The 18,449-nt window shown below is 54.2% G+C and overlaps 1 protein-coding gene across 13 annotated transcripts in view; it reads right to left on the bottom strand.

Annotated features, from left to right (window-relative positions):
- Camta1 (calmodulin binding transcription activator 1) overlaps positions 1–18,449 on the bottom strand; it is a 710,332-nt gene that overhangs the window by 101,222 nt on the left and 590,661 nt on the right. For all 13 annotated transcript variants that reach the window (XM_070037258.1, XM_070037260.1, XM_070037252.1 and 10 more), the window contains one exon: positions 1,077–1,230. In XM_070037258.1, the coding sequence (XP_069893359.1) occupies positions 1,077–1,230 (154 nt within the window). The remainder of the gene's footprint in view (positions 1–1,076; positions 1,231–18,449) is intronic.

The following is an 18,449-nucleotide window of genomic DNA, read 5'->3' as shown; positions in this document are numbered from 1 at the left end:
TGCGCTGCTCTGTCTTGAGGTCTAGCCTTTGAGTGGGCTAGCCTGCTCTCTGTCTCTGTCTGTCTGTCTCTGTCTCTCACGTACCAGTCCTGGAGCTTGAACTCAGGACTCATCTCTATCCTATAGCTTTTTCACTCACAGCTGGTGCTCTACCATGTGAATCACAGATCTACCTTGGCTTTTTGCTGGTTCATTGCAGATAAAGAGACTCATGGACTTTCTAGCCCAGGTTGGCTTCTCACCACGATCCTCAGCTATCAGCTTCCTGCGTCGCTAGGATTACAGGCCTGAGCTACCCGCGCCCAGCGCTGTAGCCTTTTGATTCTTCTTCGTCTCCTCTGCCTTGTCTCCCCACCCCTGATGCTGGGGGCAAACCCTTGAATGGAGGACCTCAAGGCCTCGCAGGAACAGCTAGCACACATCCTTGCCGAGTCAGCACCATCAACATCCGGGCGCCATGACGACCAGCCAGCCAGCACTGACCAGCCTCATGCTCTTCTCCTTTATGAGAGCTGGGTTTGTCCTTCCCGAGCCCAGCTAACGTACAGAAGAGCAGGAGAAGCTCCCATGATTCCCCCTGGCAGTGGGGAAACTCCCTGACCTCCTGGCGCTCCCTTGGCTCAGCTCTGCAGCCCAGGATTTGCACCTGACAGATGCTTCGCTGACAAAATGAAACCCAGCCCAAGGACCATGAAGCGCTGCCACTCAGTGGGGAGCGGTGGCAGTCCTGGGGCCAGCAGGAGGCCGCCAGCACAGGCGGCTGAGGACTGGAGGCAGGGCCAGCCTGGCCAGCATGGCCTCCATCCCGCTGCCCCTCCTGCCTGTGGCTGGCACACACAGGCGCTGGGCCAGTTCTGGCCGAGCTGATGCTGAGCCTCATTCTCCTCCTGGGTCACACGGACTCACGCACCTGTGCCCTGGCTTATGAGGATGGAGGGGGAGACGGGGACGGGTGTGAGCATGAGAAAAGCAGGAGTCAGTGCCATGATTGATTGTCTGAGCCAAATGGGACTCTGCGGCCGAATCCCGAAGGCCCGTGGGGATGGCGGTGGCCCCGCCCCCGCGAAGCTACTCACACATGGGCTTCAGCTGTCCGATAAGCTCCTCCTTCGTCCATTTCGCCCACTCCTTCTTGTCGGTGTTGATGGAGCAGAGGATGGGCCCGCAAGGCTTGCCGCAGTCTTCGATGGCTGGCACGTTCAGGTAGTGGACCAGCACGATGTCGGGGTTCTGTGGGGGAGAGAAATGCCAGGCAGCGTGAGGCCTGGGGGATGGTGGAGGGCAGGGACCCCCCCTCCCCTCCCCTCCCCAGGAGCAGGCAGAGCCTGTGTGTAGACACAGGGCTGCCCCAGCCTGGTCACTCGGGACCCCAGGAAGCCGGCGACCCGGTGAGGTAGACCTGTGCCCTCTGGGACAGCAAGTGTCTGGTCTCCCTCACCAAGGGTCCTCTCCCTGCACCAGGACAACTGGGGGAAGACCCCAGACACTAACATGCTCCCTGGGGACCAAGTCACCCCCCCCAGCCAACAGGTGGAACACCAACACCCCTTCCATCCACGGGGCAGAATTGTATTTTCTGCCCAGAGATGCACATGCCATCCACAGCCACCCTGTCCCTCTCCAAGGCCTTGTGCTTTCTGAACACATCCTACTCCCCACGGTCTACGGCTTCCGACACAGGCTGCATCTCACCCCCTTCTTCCCTAGGGGGCACCAGGGCCTCCGCCTGCAGTCCAGGCCTCACACTGCACAGACAGAAGCCGGGAGGCGGCCTGCAGGACAGCAAGCTGCAAGCCTCTATGGGAAGGGAGCCGGACGCTGGTAGCTCACGCCTGTAATCCAAGCTACACAGGAGGCTGAGCTCTGAGGGTCACAGTTTGAAGCCAGCCTGGGCAGGAAAGCCTTTGAGATTCTTATCTCCAACGAATCACCATAAAGCCAGAAGTGGAGGTGTGGCTCGAATGGTAGAGCACCGGCCTTGAACACAAAAGCCAAGGCATCTATGCCCAGGACCCGAGTTTAAGCCCAAGTACCAGCCTCAACACAAGAACAAGAACAACACTCAAGCGGCTCCATCTCACTAGCAGGGCCTCTTCCCATCTGACTCAGTCCAGAAGGCCCTGGGCTCCTTCCTGCCTGCCGCCAGGCTGTGGTGGTGAGGAGCCAAGGAGCAGTGGCTTGGGGGCAGTGAGCCTGGCTCCCCGGGGTCTCCCACGGCCCTCTGGAAGGCCCGGCTCTTTGTATGGTGGCATCAGGTCCGATGAGTTCATTAAAAACAGTCATGCTGTGCCACAGACCCACAACGATAAATCTGCTTAACGCTGTTTCTGAGCAGAACTTCTTAAACTATTTCTCTTGCCCTCTATATTTATTTTCCTTACTTGCTTATTGCAGTACTGAGGTCTGAACTCAGCCCTTTGTGCTTTCGTTATTTTTCATGGAGGATCTTAGTTTTCTTGCCCAGGATGACCTGAACAGTGATCCTCCTACTTCATACTTCCTGCATAAGCCAGGATGACAGGTGCACACCATCATCTCCCTAGCGAGCTAGCTAGCTTGCTTGTCTTTCTTTCTTTCTTTCTTTCTTTCCTTCCTTCCTTCCTTCCTTCTTTCTTTCTTTCTTTCTTTCTTTCTTTCTTTCTTTCTTTCTTTCTTTCTTTCTTTCTTTCTTTCTTTCTCTCTCTTTCTCTCTCTCCTTCCTTCTTTCCTTCCTTCCTTACTCTCTCTCTCTCTCTCTCTCTCTCTCTCTCTCTCTCTCTCTTGCTGACTTTGCTGCTCAGGCTGGCCTTGAACCATTATCCTCCTGATCTCTGCCTCTAGAGTTACAGGCATAAGCCATGGTACCTTTTTTTTTGTCTCTTTATGAGGAAATCAAATGCAACACATCAAGACATTATAAGGAACTAGGGAAGAAGTCCATAGTTGGGGGGGGTGGGGGGGGTGGCGAGGTACAGGTAAAGGGATCTTGTGTGTCTCAGCTCCTCTCCTTCTCCTGAGCTTGAATTCTGGGACAGGGCACCCTCAGCGTGGGGAAGCTGATCCCCAGCTGCTTTTTTGGATGTGGTCAGAACAAGAACAAGAGTCATAAATGAATATAGGAATCGACCGGCCCATTAATAAATAAAGACTCAAGACTGCACCATGACTCGAGTGAGGGGTGGACTGGCATAATTCCACAAGATTTCCAGTAAGACTTGAAACATAATTGGCTTTTTCCCCCCCACTTGCCAACACTCAGTTAACCAGGAAATTAAATCAACACAAACAGGAGCCTTCTCGTTCATGGCAGCTTTTCTGGATTGTGGTAATCAAGCTCTTTAATAATGACGATAATCCCTAACTTGAGCATGACACTTTATTCTTTTCAGACCACTTTCTGGCCATTACCTTGTTTGGTCCCGGAGCCAGCCAGGGAGGCGGGTGGGAGGGGTGGGGGGTGGGGTGGGGCAGGGCACCTCATCTGGCTTGCCGGAGCTGCCTGCCTGGCGGGCCTGTGCTGCATGCCCAGGCTCCGAGTCCAGGTTTGGGTCCTGCCAAAACAGCTGGTGTGCTCTTTTTGCCTGGCTATCTCCCACCCCACTTCAACCTTGCAATACGCCCAGGAGGGCGGTGGGGAGGGCAGCCTGGCATAGAGTAAACCAGGGGAGACAGAAGGAACGCGCCACCCCCCCAAGTCCTAGCCCTGTGTGCCATCGGACCCATGGGCTGGGACTCAGGGCTCCTGCCTGGCCAGGGGGGTGCTAGCTGCTGCTGAGCAAGCCCAGCAAGGATCAAAGGGCTTCAGGGACCAGCAAGCTACCTGGGGAATCCTCTGATCCAGCCTCTGGAGCAGGAGGCCAGCCCTGCAGGAGGGAGATGAAAGACTGTTCCTGCTAGCCTCCTCCCCCAGCCCCCTCCCCCAGCCCGGCTGAGCAGAGCCCGGGACTGCTCCAGGACACGAGGTGGTACAGGTCCAGGTGCATGGAGATGAAGAACTTGAGCCCCACAGCCTGGTGGGGGTGGGGGGGTCCTATTTCTGGAATCTCTGAGGTCTGTCTGCCAGGCTCATTTCCCATCTGCAGCACCAGTTCCCACCTATTCGTTGAGGATGGTACCAGCATCCTCTCCCCTTCTTCCAGGAAGCCTTCCCTGGCCTGGTCGCGTGCCTCTGGGCAGGGGGGGCATCTGATGGTGGGGAGGGAGCTTCACTGACTCTGCCTTATCTCCTGTGCCTCAGGGACAGGCCCTGGGACAGTACCACATCTGGCAGAACCGTGCTCACATCAGACTGGTAGAAGTAAACAGGTTGAATTATGGCCTGTGGCCCTTCCCCTCCCGTGGGGAGCAGGTTGGGGGGGCCAGGGGTACTGCTGAGCACAGGCTATGCCCTGGAGAGTGGCGGCTGAAGCTGGTCCTAAACCTCCTCTGGGTCTCTGGCGTCTGGGAATCTGATGAAGGAGTGGGTGCCCCATCCCTGTTTCCGAGAAACACCCCAAGACACCCCAACATTCCCTGTCAGACGTTCACAGATTCAACTGTGGGTAGCCTCCGCACGGTCACTCTGAATTTGGGGATCCTAGATCTGCGGCTTTCCACTAGTGTGCGTGCTGCCCGGGGCCCCTCCAGCCGGCCTTTCTCATTCATGGCTTAGACATAAATCACAGGAAGTGTACCCCCCCTCACAGGAAGTGTGGCCCCTGACCACCTGGGTTTGGGATTAGGAGGGGTGGAAGCAGGCATTGTGGTGGCCCTGATTTCTGTCTTTAACCCAGATTACAGTCTTGGGGAGCCCTAGTCTGGGGACCCCTGCTACACTATAGTGCGTCCCTCCAGGCTTTGAGACACTGACAGACTGAGGTATTTTCGGAGCTGTGGGATGTGTGTTAGTTTCTGGCAGCGCTGTAATTTCACTCATTAGTTGTACATTGTGCAGGGTATTTAGGCTTGGTAGGAAAAAGTGCTCATCAGAGTCTTGATGAACAGGTTTGTGGAGGGCGGCTGACCACGCCAGGGCCTCATACCATGCCAGCTGAGCAGAGCTGCTCTGGCAGCAGGGAGAGGGGCTGGGCTTGGGGGGGGGTGGACAGTAGGACACTGGGTGATGGAAGATGCTAGAGAATAGCCCCTCAGGTGAGCATGGCCTTCTTGAGGATAAACCCCCAAATGACCTGGAGTTCTAGTGGGGGTGGGGTTCCTAGTTGGGTGCCGGTGATCACGCCTGTGATCTAGCTACAAAGGAGGCTGAGATCTGAGGATCGCAGTTCAAAGCCAGCCCAGGCAGAAAAGTACCCGTGAGACTCTGATCTCCAATTAACCATTCAAAAACTGGAAGTGGAGCCATGGCTCGAGTGATAAGAATGTTAGCTTGAGCACAAAGAGACTCAGAGATAGCATCCAGGCCCTGAGTTCAAGCCTCACAAATGACAAATAAAAAGGAAAAAAAAAAAAAGAAAAGAAAAAGAAAAAAGAAAAAAGAAGATCTGGGGTTCTATGGTTAAGGAAGGCAAGGAACTCAGTGTCAGAGTTCAAATCCTGAAGAGAGATGTGGGCTTGGAGACCCCCGTCCCGCCTCTTCCTCTGGGAAGGGAAGCGGGCCCAGCTTGCTCAGCAGGCTGCCTGTTCTCGGGAGCAGTAGCCTGGCTCTTGAAAGGCACAAGTGCCCGGAAGCCCTGCCATTCTCACCACCAAACCAAACCCAAACGAAGCCTGGAGGTGTTCCCTAAGGGACAGAGTTCAGCTCCTAGCAGGCAGTCCACCAGTCCACCAGGGACCTGCCACAGCTCCCTGTCATGACCCCCACTGTGGGGCCCCCTTCCTTGGTGGGCACTTAGCGGGGTTCCCCCCCCCCCAGCTTCCTTGGTGATCTCCTCTGCCGGCCCATAGACCTAGATAGGTAGATGTGAGGGCTCTGTGTCTGGCCGCCTCTGCTTCATTCTGGCCCACCCATCTGCGTGCCTATGGACAGCTTCCAAAACAATCTAGCAAAAACAGACACATCACTGGACACTGTGTGGGAAATGAGCTCTACAACCTGTGGGTGGGGCTGGGAGGGAAACACTGGGAGAAAGTGATGGAAGGTGTGACACTGTGCACAAAGAAATGACTGGCTGAAATGTAACTGTAACCCCCCTGTACATCATCCTTCCAACAACAATAAAAATTAAATTAAAAAAATGCGAAGCCAGGCCCCGGTGGCTCACGCCTGTAATCCTAGCGACTCAGGAGGCTGAGATCTGAGGATCACGGTTCAAAACCAGCCCGGGCAAGAAAGTCCATGAGACTCTTATTTCCAATTAACCACTAAAAAATGCTGGAAATGGGGCTGTGGCTCAAATGGTGGAGCTACAACCTTGAGTGAAAAAGCTCAGGGACAGTGCCCAGGCCTAGAGTTCAAGACTGGATAGTGGTGGCATGCACACGTGCGTGCGCGCGCACACACACACACACACACACAGTTCTAAAGAGGAAGTGAGACCAAAGCTAAAGAGTTAAAGGAGATTTTACAGCTTGGGGGGAGGGGAGCTGGGGTGGGGAAGGAGAGTTGGTGCAGAGGAGGGAAAGTGGGAGGGTCACTATGTTCGACAAGAAATGCACTCATTACCTTCCTTAAGTAACCGTAACCCCTCTTTACAATAAAATAAGATTTAAAAAGAGCTAAAGGGACTCCCCAGAGCAGGCCTCACTAGGGCCTGGGCAGCTCCGTCTGTGGGAGGGTTTCTCAGTAGGGTCAGCACCGGCCAGTGCTGTAAGCGCATTTGGCCATGAACCTGACCTTCTTGCAACGCGGTCTGGAACCCTTATCAGCCTTGGCTGTGCCTGGAGCAGGGAACTTCTCACCAGATCCCAGAGCCTCTGGAGAGCTGGTTCAGCTCCCCAAGGATTCACCCCAGGCCCCACACATGGCTGACCGGAAGCTCTGGACAGCCTCTCACCGGGTTGCCTTGAGTCTGCCCCTCGGTCTCTGGGAAAGCCCCTGTCTCTGCCACTGCACTGTCCCCACGGCTTTCCTCTTCGCCCTTCTTTGAGCCAGTGCTGTCCCTCTTTCCGAAGGTGGGGCTTAGGTTTGAGACTGGAAGGGGAAGACTGCTTTGAGCCAATGTTCCCAGCTCCAGTAGAGGCTAGGGCCCGGGCCAGCAGGCTGGGACACCGCCAGCAGCGGTGTCTTGGATGAGGGATGAATATGCAGTAGCTCCTGGCACAAATACACCAGATTTATAGACCCTCCTGCCGGGGTGGGCCCGGGGGCCGCAGCCTGGCAAGGAAGAACAGCAGGTGGAGGGGAGAGCCTGGCCAGCTTCTCTCTGCCAAGCCCTTGTTCGTCTGGGATGGCTGCCGGGCCTGAGCAGAGCCCTCCCCAGCCAAGCAGGCTGGAACCTGGGCCGGTAGGGTTGTGCTGCAGGCCCGGCTAGGGGCAGACAGATTCAGAGCGGGGAAGGGCAGTAGAGACAAGGGATGCCCAAGCCAGTGGCGGCACAGGTGAATATGGGTGCCATAGAGACTGGAGGGTCTGCCATCAGCTCTCCCAGAATTCCAAGCACCTGGGTTCACACCTGGAGCAACCTCCCAGGGTACCTGCAGGTTCTGGTTTCTGAGAGGGGAGAGAAGGCTACAAGGAGCAGGGAAGAGCTAGAAACAGCTGGCAAGTAGCAGATCTCTCCAGCCTGAATGCTTACACATGTATGCTTATGTGTGTGTGTGTGTGTGTGTGTGCGTGTGCGTGTGCATGTGTGTGTATGTGTGTGTGTGTGCCGGTACTGGAGCTTGAACTCAGGGTCTTGTGCTTTCGTTTGGCTTTTGTGTTCAAGGCTGGTGCTCTACCACTTGAGCCACATCTCCACTTCCAGCTTTTTGGTGGTCAATTGAAATCCCACGGACTTTTCTACCCAAGTTGGCTTTGAACCCAGACCTTCAGGTTTCATGCTTCCTGAGTAGCTGGGATTACAGGCAGGAGCCACTGGCCCCTGGCACACATCCTTGTGCTGGCCACTCTCAGAGGATAATGTACCATGGCCGGATGGCAGATGGTCCCCTCACCTGGCCTGGGCTCCTCTGTCCTTGCTCGGAGCCAGACCCCTCTCTGCAGAGCCGGCAGGACACCGACAGGAGGAACTGTTAAAAATGCAAAAAGCCGTAGGTTTTGATAAAGAAAAATGCAGCTGCAACATCTGTTTGACTCTTGTTTGCAGCTTCATCAACGCTAAGTGGTCAATAAATCAGCCTGGCGTGGTGTTCCGTTTCTTCTGTGGCTCGGTCATTAATCTCGTGCCAGTTCTCATGAAAAATGAAGGAGAGGGGCCGTGTGATCGTGGAAATGTATACATTACCCAGAAAGTCATAATAACATGTAATAATGCCACCCACCTCCTCACTTGCCGCTGGGGGCCGTGGGGGGAGGGGCTCTGTGCCGGGAGGAGGGAGTGAACCTGTACATCTGCATTGTCTGAGCCACGGGCCCCATCTAGGATCGCACTGATCACACTCGCACCATGTGTGCGGAGTCCACTGCCCCGTGCGCGTAATTGGAGGATGACAGCTTAGCACCCCTCGGCTGGGGGCCAGCGCACAGCCATGCAGGCCTGGCAGGGAGAAGGGCAGGATTTGTCGGGGAATGAACAAGTGATACCCCCCGACAGCTCAGGGCTGTGTCATCACCATGCCAGCCGACAGCCATCCTCTGGCCGCTGCCCACCCCCTTCCCGGGCGGCCTGCTTCCTGTCCTCTTTTCTCTGGGTGAAGGCCTGGGGTGGGCACTGCTGGTCCCTCTGGAAAGGCCGAGGCTCACTTGGCAGGAAGGGCACAGAGGGCTGCTAGGTAAGAGGGAGGGGCTAGCCCAAGGGGCCCGCGCTGAGCCTCAGAGGGTGAGAGGAAAGGCCAGAACTCTGGTTTCCTGAGCAGGTGGCACCTGCTGCTCAGGTCCCCTGGGGTCTGCCAGCCCCCCTCGGAAGCTAGTGCGGCCATCTTGGATCCCTCCTCCCTGCCACAGACGGGAGAGGCGTCCGCAGGGCCTGAGACTTGCCGGATGGCGGGAGGGAGGGCAGTGTATGCAGGTGCAATGTCCGGGACAGTGGCAGCCTGAATGGCATCAGTACAGGGGTAAAGCCCGGCTGGAGCCTTGTGTGCTGGTCTGTGTGTTCCTAGGGCAGGGCCAGGGCCCAGACGTGCCTGTACTCATGTGGAGAGTCTAAGGGTTAAGGGACACTGTGTGGTCGGGAAGGGCCACGCGGCGGAGCTGGGGCAGCTTTAGGAGCAGCACCTGGGGGCTGAGCAGTACTCTTAGGTCCTCAAGTCTGAGGACAACTGAAGAAGATGAGAGGGGGAGGGGGAGAGAGAGAGGTGGGGAGCAGCCAGTAGTCAGCTGCTCTTCCTGGGGGTCTGGCCCACCCACGTACCAGGCCTAGGGTCACCCGGAAGCCTAGGTGGCAAGGGCACAGAGAACCCTCCGTAGCGGGAGGGGCTCAGAGCGATGCCTGACTGGAGGCCTGGGTGGGGCGGAGGCTGGCCGCCCCTCGGGAGCCCCCTTGGCAAGCCAGCGCAGGGGCGGGAGCCTGGGCTGCTGCCTGCCCGCCTTGCGGGGAGGTAATGAGTCAGTGCGGGGAAAGCGGCCGGAGTGGAAAGCCTGGGTAATTGCTGAGTGCTGCCGCTGCTGTTATTCCACAGTCACCAGCATTGGCCCGTCGTGGGAATCTATTAAACAAATTCCACCTGATGTGGGGGCCTGTCAGCCAGGCCGGTGGCTGGCGGGGCTGCGGCTGTGTCTATGGCTGTAGTTGTGGCTGTGTTTGTGGCTGTGTTTGTGGCTGTGTCTATGGCTGTGTCTGTGGCTATGTCTGTGTCTATGGCTGTGTCTGTGTCTGTGGCTGTGTCTGTGTCTGTGTCTGTGTCTGTGTCTATGGCTGTGTCTGTGTCTATGGCTGTGTCTGTGGCTGTGTCTGTGTCTATGGCTGTGTCTGTGTCTATGGCTGTGTTTGTGGCTGTGTCTGTGTCTGTGGCTGTGTCTGTGGCTGTAGCTGTGTCTATGTCTGTGTCTGTCTATGGCTGTGTCTCTGGCTGTGTCTCTGGCTATGTCTGTGGCTGTAGCTGTGTCTATGTCTGTGTCTCTGGCTGTGTCTCTGGCTATGTCTGTGGCTGTAGCTGTGTCTATGTCTGTGTCTATGGCTGTGTCTGTGTCTGTGTCTATGGCTGTGTCTATGTCTGTGTCTATGGCTGTGTCTGTGTCTGTGTCTGTGTCTGTGTCTATGGCTGTGTCTGTGTCTATGTCTGTGTCTATGGCTGTGTCTGTGTCTATGGCTGTGTCTATGGCTGTGTCTGTGTCTGTGTCTGTGTCTGTGTCTGTGTCTATGGCTGTGTCTATGTCTGTGTCTGTGTCTGTGTCTGTGGCTGTGTCTGTGTCTATGGCTATAGTTGTGGCTGTGTCTATGTCTGTGTCTGTGTCTGTGTCTGTGTCTGTGGCTATGTCTGTGTCTATGGCTGTGTCTGTGTCTGTGTCTGTGTCTATGGCTGTGGTTGTGTCTGTGTCTGTGTCTATGGCTGTGGTTGTGTCTGTGTCTGTGTCTGTGTCTGTGTCTATGGCTGTGTCTGTGTCTGTGTCTATGGCTATAGTTGTGTCTGTGGCTATGTCTGTGTCTATGGCTGTGTCTGTGGCTATGTCTGTGTCTATGGCTGTGGTTGTGTCTGTGTCTGTGTCTGTGTCTGTGTCTGTGGCTATGTCTGTGTCTATGGCTGTGGTTGTGTCTGTGTCTGTGTCTGTGTCTGTGTCTGTGTCTATGGCTGTGTCTGTGTCTGTGTCTATGGCTGTGGTTGTGTCTGTGTCTGTGTCTGTGTCTATGGCTGTGGTTGTGTCTGTGTCTGTGGCTGTGTCTATGGCTGTGTCTGTGTCTGTGTCTGTGTCTGTGGCTGTGTCTGTGTCTATGGCTATAGTTGTGTCTGTGTCTGTGTCTGTGTCTATGGCTGTGGTTGTGTCTGTGTCTGTGTCTATGGCTGTGGTTGTGTCTGTGTCTGTGTCTGTGGCTGTGTCTGTGTCTATGGCTGTGTCTGTGTCTGTGTCTGTGTCTGTGTCTATGGCTGTGTCTGTGTCTGTGTCTGTGTCTGTGTCTATGGCTGTGTCTGTGGCTATGTCTGTGTCTATGGCTGTGTCTGTGTCTGTGTCTGTGTCTATGGCTGTGGTTGTGTCTGTGTCTGTGTCTGTGTCTATGGCTGTGGTTGTGTCTGTGTCTGTGTCTGTGTCTGTGTCTATGGTTGTGTCTGTGTCTGTGTCTGTGTCTATGGCTGTGTCTGTGTCTGTGTCTGTGTCTGTGTCTGTGTCTGTGTCTGTGTCTGTGTCTATGTCTGTGTCTGTGTCTGTGTCTATGGCTGTGTCTGTGTCTGTGTCTGTGTCTGTGTCTATGTCTGTGTCTGTGTCTGTGTCTATGGGTCTGTGTCTGTGGCTGTGTCTATGTCTGTGTCTGTGTCTGTGTCTATGGCTGTGTCTGTGTCTGTGTCTGTGTCTGTGTCTATGTCTGTGGCTGTGTCTGTGTCAATGGCTGTGTCTATGTCTGTGTCTGTGTCTGTGTCTGTGTCTGTGTCTGTGTCTATGGCTATAGTTGTGTCTGTGTCTATGGCTGTGTCTGTGTCTGTGTCTGTGGCTATGTCTGTGTCTATGGCTATGACAGTGTCTGTGTCTGTGTCTGTGTCTGTCTGTGTCTGGTTGTGGCTGTGGCTGTGGTGTGGCTGTGGCTGAGGCTGTGGCTGTGTCTATGGTTATGGCTGTGTCTGTGTTTATGGCTGTGTCTGTGTCTGTGGTTGTGTCTGTGTCTATGTCTGTTTCTGTGGTTGTGTCTATGGCTGTGGCTGTGGTTATGGCTGTGATTATGGTTATGGCTGTGGCTGCAGCTGTGGCTGTAGTTGTGGCTGTGGTTGTGTCTATGTCTATGGCTGTGGCTGTAGTTGTGGCTGTGGCTGTGTCTGTGTCTATGGTGGTAGTTGTGTCTGTGTCTGTGTCTGTGTCTATGGTGGTAGTTGTGGCTGTGGCTGTGTTTGTGTCTGTGTCTATGGCTGCGGCTGTGGTTTTGTCTATGTCTGTGTCTGTGATTGTATCTATGTCTGTGTCTGTGTCTGTGTCTGTGTCTGTGATTGTATCTGTGTCTGTGTCTGTATCTATGGCTGTGTCTATGTCTATGGCTGTGGCTGTGTCTATGGCTGTAGTTATGCCTGTGTCTATGGCTGTAGTTATGTCTGTCTATGGCTGTAGTTGTGGCTGTGTCTATGGCTGTAGTTGTGTCTGTCTGTGTCTGTGTCTGTGTCTATGTCTGTGTCTAGGGCTATAGTTGTGTCTGTGTCAATGGCTGTGTCTGTGTCTATGGCTGTAGTTGTGGCTGTGTCTATGGCTGTAGTTGTGTCTGTGTCTGTGTCTGTGTCTATGGATGTGTCTGTGTCTGTGTCTGTGTCTAGGGCTGTAGTTGTGTCTGTGTCTGTGGCTGTGTCTATGGCTGTGTCTGTGTCTATGGCTGTGTCTGTGTCTAGGGCTGTGGTTGTGGCTGTGTCTGCAGCTGTGTCTGTGTCTGTGTCTAGGGCTGTAGTTGTGGCTGTATCTATGGCTGTAGTTGTGACTATAGCTGTGGCTGTATCTATGGCTGTAGTGTGGCTGTGTCTATGGCTGTGTCTATGGCTGTAGTGTGGCTGTGTCTATGGCTGTAGTTGTGGCTGTGTCTATGGCTGTAGTTGTAGCTGTGGCTGTGTCTATGGCTGTAGTTGTGGCTGTGTCTATGGCTGTAGTTGTGGCTGTAGCTGTGTCTATGGTTGTAGTTGTGGCTGTAGCTGTGGCTGGTCTATGGCTGTGTCTATGGCTGTAGTTGTGGCTGTAACTGTGTCTATGGTTGTAGTTGTGGCTGTAGTTGTGGCTGGTCTATGGCTGTGTCTATGGCTGTAGTTGTGGCTGTAACTGTGTCTATGGTTGTAGTTGTGGCTGTAGTTGTGGCTGTGTCTATGGCTGTAGTTGTGGCTGTGTCTATGGCTGTAGTTGTGGCTGTGTCTATGGCTGTGTCTGTGTCTATGGCTGTGTCTGTGGCTGTAGCTGTGGCTGTGTCTATGGCTGTAGTTGTGGCTGTGTCTATGGCTGTAGTTGTGGTTGTAGTTGTGGCTGTAGCTGTGGCTGTGTCTATGGCTGTGTCTGCAGCTGTGGTGTTCAGTGCTCCCAGAGGGGGCATCCAGGCCCAGAGGCACAGCTGGGGGCTGGGCATCTACATGTCCATCTCTCCATTGCTAGGGGCTTAACTTTCCAGGGATAGAGGCGGCTCATGTGCATCCTGCAGCTGGTGGAGCCAGGATTTGGCTGCAGTTGCTGGTGTGTATCTGCTTTGTCTCTTGCTCTCACCTTGAGCTAACTTTTGATTTATTAGCGATCACCACCAGAGTCATTTGAGCCAGCCCTGGGATAAGAAGCTGTTTCTCGGGGATGCCGACGGCCAGCCAAGCAGAGGACAACACAGCCCAGTGGCCAGATCTGGAGGACTGCAGCCTCTAGCCTTCCGACCTCCTGCAGCAAACCCCACGGGCCGCACGGCCTTCTCCCCGGCCTCAAAGAAGCCCTGCGTGCAGTTATACTTGACCGTGACCTCCCTTTCTCTGAGGAGGTCCCCTCTCCTTCTGCACCTGGGCTGGCGAGTCTGCCCAGAACTGGGCCCCGTTAAGCACCGAGTCAACCCCATCTGATGATGGTGGTATGCAAGAGCCAGCATGCTTGCCTCTGGAGGACGGGAATGCCCTCCTGCCTTGCTGTGCATCTGCTCCCAAAGTAGCAACGGAAGAGGCTGCATGTGCCGCATCCCTGCCGTACCACCTGATCCCACCGTGGCCACAAGGCCGAGGAGGCTGAGCCGGACAGTGCCCTGGGGATCAAGGCTCTGGCAACCACCACTCTCCCCACAGTCCAGGGGCCGCCCAGGGCTCAGGCTGGCCAACCAGAGCCAGCGGTCTTTGGGCCAGAGCGACTGGGTCAGGAACAGAATCCTGGCCTCCCAGAGGCAGTCAGAGTGGAGCCCTGGATGTGGGCTGAGCCACAGGCAGGCCAGGAAAGCTCTTTTCCTCTGGATGTGAACCTGGGGAAAGGAAACGAAATGTCTCCAGAAGGACATGAAGTCCAAGGAGGGAGCTGGCCCAGGGGAGGCAGGTGGAGGGAGGGAGGCGCTATACCTAGAGGCCATGGACTGAACCCCCAGTCCCTGGATCCAGTCACACCTGAAGCCAGAACCGTGCAAGAGCAGTGACTTGAGCTCCCAAATCCCTCCTTTTGCTTTGCAGTCTGTTCTAGCTGAGTGTTCTGTGGCAGTCACAAGAGCCCAAATCTAAACAAAAAATGTGTGTGTGTGTATGTGTGTGCGTGCACACATGCATGCATGCATGCCTGTACTGGAGCTTGAACTCAGGGCCTCTATTACTTGGCTTTAAAATCAAGGCTGGTGCTCTACTACTGGAGCCACTTCTGGCTTTTTGCCGGTCAATTGGACATAGGAGTCTCTTGGATTTGTCTGCCCAAGCCGGCTTCTAATTGTGATCCTCAGATCTCAGTCTCCTGAGTAGCTAAGATTACAAGTGTGAGCCACTGGTGCTGAGCTAGACATTGCTTACATGGGATATATATATATATATATATATATATATATATATATTTTATATATATATATATTTATATATATATATATACACACAGACACACACGTATATATATACACACACACATATATACACATATACACACACACACACACATATGTGTGTGTGTGTGTGTGTGTGTGTGTGTGTGTGTGTGTATGACTTTAGATCTCATGGGCCAAATTACAAAATTCTTCACCACACAGGGAAAACAATGCTATCTCCAAAGGCTGTGGCTGTCTGATGAGCTGACACCAGAGATTCTTGTCCAACTGTGCAAACAGGGTCTTTGAGACCCTGGTTATCTTTGAAGTGCTGGAAGGAAACCGAACCTCCTGTCCCATCCTGGCCCTCACTGTGGAGTTCTTTGGGGCCCTCGGGGGCCCTTCCAGCCTGCATCTGGACGGCACAGGCAGCAAATGGACCCCAGGCCTCCAAAGCCTTTTTGTTTTTAGTGTTTATAATGCATCCCCTTGCCTGGATACTTTATGCGTTTTCACTTGTACATGAAAGGCCCTCAAGAATCTTGCAAATCACGGGGCCTCTACCTCTTAAAACTAAGGGTAATAAAACAAGGGGGAAACAGAGGGAATGCTAGGCCCAGCCCCCTCTCCCTCCCACTTCCTGCCTGACACTGGAAGCCGTGGCTGGTCCCACATTGCATAGCATAAAGAGGAAGAGGTCTGGCTACCCTACTTGGCCCTCCTGCTGCAGCCTTGCTACCCTCTCCCTCCTGACGGTTAGGCACCACTGCCTGCGTCCTGGGCAGCTATGCAGACGGACGGAGCTCACTGGCACCTGTCTGGAGTGCGCAGGGCTGGTTCCCCAGCCAGTGTCCTCCTGTGCAGCCTGACTTGGCACGGGGCTTCTTGGTGGGAGACCCTCCTTTCTGTCTAGCATCTTCCTGGAGGGAGGAAGCCAGAATAGGTGTTCTGAGCAGGCTGGGAGGCCGGGGCTGCCTTCCATTGCTCTAGAGGAGCATCTGCGGGGGTGGGAGGGACTGGGGGCCCCTCCACTAAATCAAATTAAAGACACAGAGCCCCAAGCTCCCCCTGACTGACAGATGGGTGTGTGGATGGAGTCAGCCGGGGATGAACCCTGCGCTCAGTGCCTCAACTGTTTTACCATTCCTATGCACTGGCAACTGGAACGGTGGGTGCCGACCATTGTTTTAGGTGGAGTCAGGATTAAATTGGGCTTTGTGGTGTTTGTTTGTTTGATTTTTACAAATGCATTCCCCCGTTCCTATTTATTTATTTATTTTTGTCAGTCGTGGGGCTTGAACTCTGGGCCTGGGCGCTGTCCCTGACCTCTTCGGCTCAAGGCCAGTGCTGTACCACTTGAGCCACAGTGCCACTTCCGGTTTTCTAGTGGTTTACTGGAGGTAAGAGTCTCATGGACTTTCCTGCCCAGACTGGCTTTGAACCATGATCCTCAGATCTCAGCCTCCTGAGTAGCTAGGATTACAGGCGTGAGCCATGGGCACCCGGCCCTCATTCCTTTGTTAATACCTTGCCAGGACAAGATAACATGTAATCACAGAAATAATCATGGCCTTTCCTAGTTTATGTCTTGAGTAACCAAAAGAGGAGGTAGTTAATAAAGTCATGGCAGGTGAGGTTTGGATTAGAAAATGCTATTTTTTTTTCTGTTACTTTCTTTCAAAACCCCACCGTACAGTCTTCCTGTCTCCAGTAGCTTCTGGGATCTGCTGATAACCTGTAACCTTGAGTAGTAATGGAGTCATAGGCTGCAGGCCTGCCCTTCCCCGGAGCCCACGCTGGGAATGCAGTGATAGCTCCTCCCTGCTCGCGGGCCTCCGTACCCCAAACACCAACACAGATGAAAACCCATCTTGGTGGTGTACACGCACAATCCCAGCTATCCAGGAGGCCGAAGCTGGGCGACAGCAAGTGCTGGCTAGCTTGGACACCTTGGTAAGACCCTGTCTCAGAAAAAAAATGGCTCCTCACACACACTGTTTACCTACCAGGTGTGAGGCCCTGGGTTCAGTCCCCAGAACAGCAACAAAGAAGCCCCTCCCCAGAACACCTTCATGGCTGCATTCTAATCCCACTGCCCGGAGCCAGCAGTGGGGCTGCTCTGATGCCAGCCACTGCAGGCTGCCAAGAGTGAGTCCCCAGGTCCGCCCTGTCCTGGTCAGACGCTGGGGACACTGGTGGGGCAGGAGCTTATGCCCCGCAGGGAGCCGGCCTCAGCCTCTCTTGTGATGTGAGCCCTGCTTCTCAGCTGCCTCAGGGCATTGTGCTCACAGCACAAGACCCACATTCTCCAGTGGGGGCAGCACGGAGCCTCCGAGCCGATGGGACTCCAGCCACTCATTCGGGACGCTGACACACGCAGAGCTGAAGGAGGCAGAGGCAGCCAGAGAGGAGGAAGGATTTTCTCTCTGTCCTGAAGGCCACTGCCCTAAGCTGGCTTTTGTGCCTCACCCCTGACCCCAGCCTCCTGACTGGTTCCCAGACTTTAGGCCAGGCCCTCCCACCAGACTCTCAGAGCCACCTTGTGAGTCCAGCTCATGGGCCTTTCGGGGTCCTTCGTTTCCTGTGACCCAGCCTCAGCCCTGATGCCAGAGCCTCCGTGAGGGGCCCAGTCCGCCGCCCATCGACCCCTCCCAGGGGCCCGTCACAAGCCCCTTGCCTCTGACATCACAGCCACTTTGCCGGCTCTGCCCCATCAGAAACAAGGTATTCGAAACACAGAAGCACCAGCCTTGCTTTAAAGAGAGAACAGGATGCATTCCCACCTCAAGAATTAGCATCTGCTTGGCGGCAGGTACATCCCTGCCTGAGAGAAATGCTCCCCTAAATTAAAGGGTCCACTCAAAACATAACAGAGCCAGGAACTTAGTGTAATGGCACCCAGTGATTGAGAGCAAAGAGAAACACCTATCTTCCTATAACTTGAAGCCAGACCCCCTCCTTGATCAGATAAAGACCCCCAGATGTCAAAGAACTCTGTGTCTCTCCCTTTGAGAGCACCCACATTCTGTTAGCATATGTCTCCTCCTTTCTGCTATCTGCCTGCTTGCTTATTCAATAAAGTGTTGCCAAATTTCCTGACCATTGTGACATGTCCAGAAACTCTTATTCCACGATTGAAGTTGAGGACCCTAAGTGAAGAGTCCCTACGATTAGAGGGAAACTTCACAAACCTGGAGGCACTTTCACAGACCTCGCTTAAACCTAATTTCTGGTGTTGCATCCTGTAGAAAGGAGCTGTGTACCAAGATGATTTCTCACAAAAGGCTGGGTTGGCACTCTGCCACTTGAGCCATGCTTCCAGCCTGTTTTTTGCTGTTTATTTTGGAGATGGGGTTCTTGTGGACTTTTCTCCCCAGGCTGGCTTCAAGACTCAATCCTCTGATCTCAGCCTCTTGAATAGCTAGGATTACAGGCTTGAATCACCAGTGCTCAGCCTTTGTCTTCTCCTATCTCTCTCTCTTCTCTTAAAAGCATTTTTTTGTCAGTACTAGGGATTGAACTCAAAGCCTTCAGCTTGCTTGGCAAGTGTTCTGCAGCAAAAACCCCATTCCCAGTCCTTAGTCCTCATGTCTGCACATGTACATGATGCACACACACACACACACACACACCACACACACTTTGGCCGGGAGACCCACAGCTCTGTGGCCCTGTTTGTTTTGCAGTCTCCCTGTAACCGCCTTGAAGCTGAGAAAGCAGACGCTGGGCTGAGGGCCTTGGCACAGGCCCAGGGTAACTGGGACATCCGTGTTTGCAAAGCAAGCGTTTGTGAAGTGTGAAGGAATCTGAACAGTGCCGCTCAAAAACTGTGTTTAAACTTCACAGAGAATGTTCTGTTTA

This window comes from Dipodomys merriami, unplaced genomic scaffold, assembly GCF_024711535.1.
Source record: "Dipodomys merriami isolate MVZ:Mamm:240054 unplaced genomic scaffold, mDipMer1.0.p SCAF_28, whole genome shotgun sequence".
Lineage (NCBI taxonomy): Eukaryota > Metazoa > Chordata > Mammalia > Rodentia > Heteromyidae > Dipodomys > Dipodomys merriami.
Note: the sequence above shows the minus strand (reverse complement) of the source record. Positions and strands in the feature narration are given on the sequence as shown.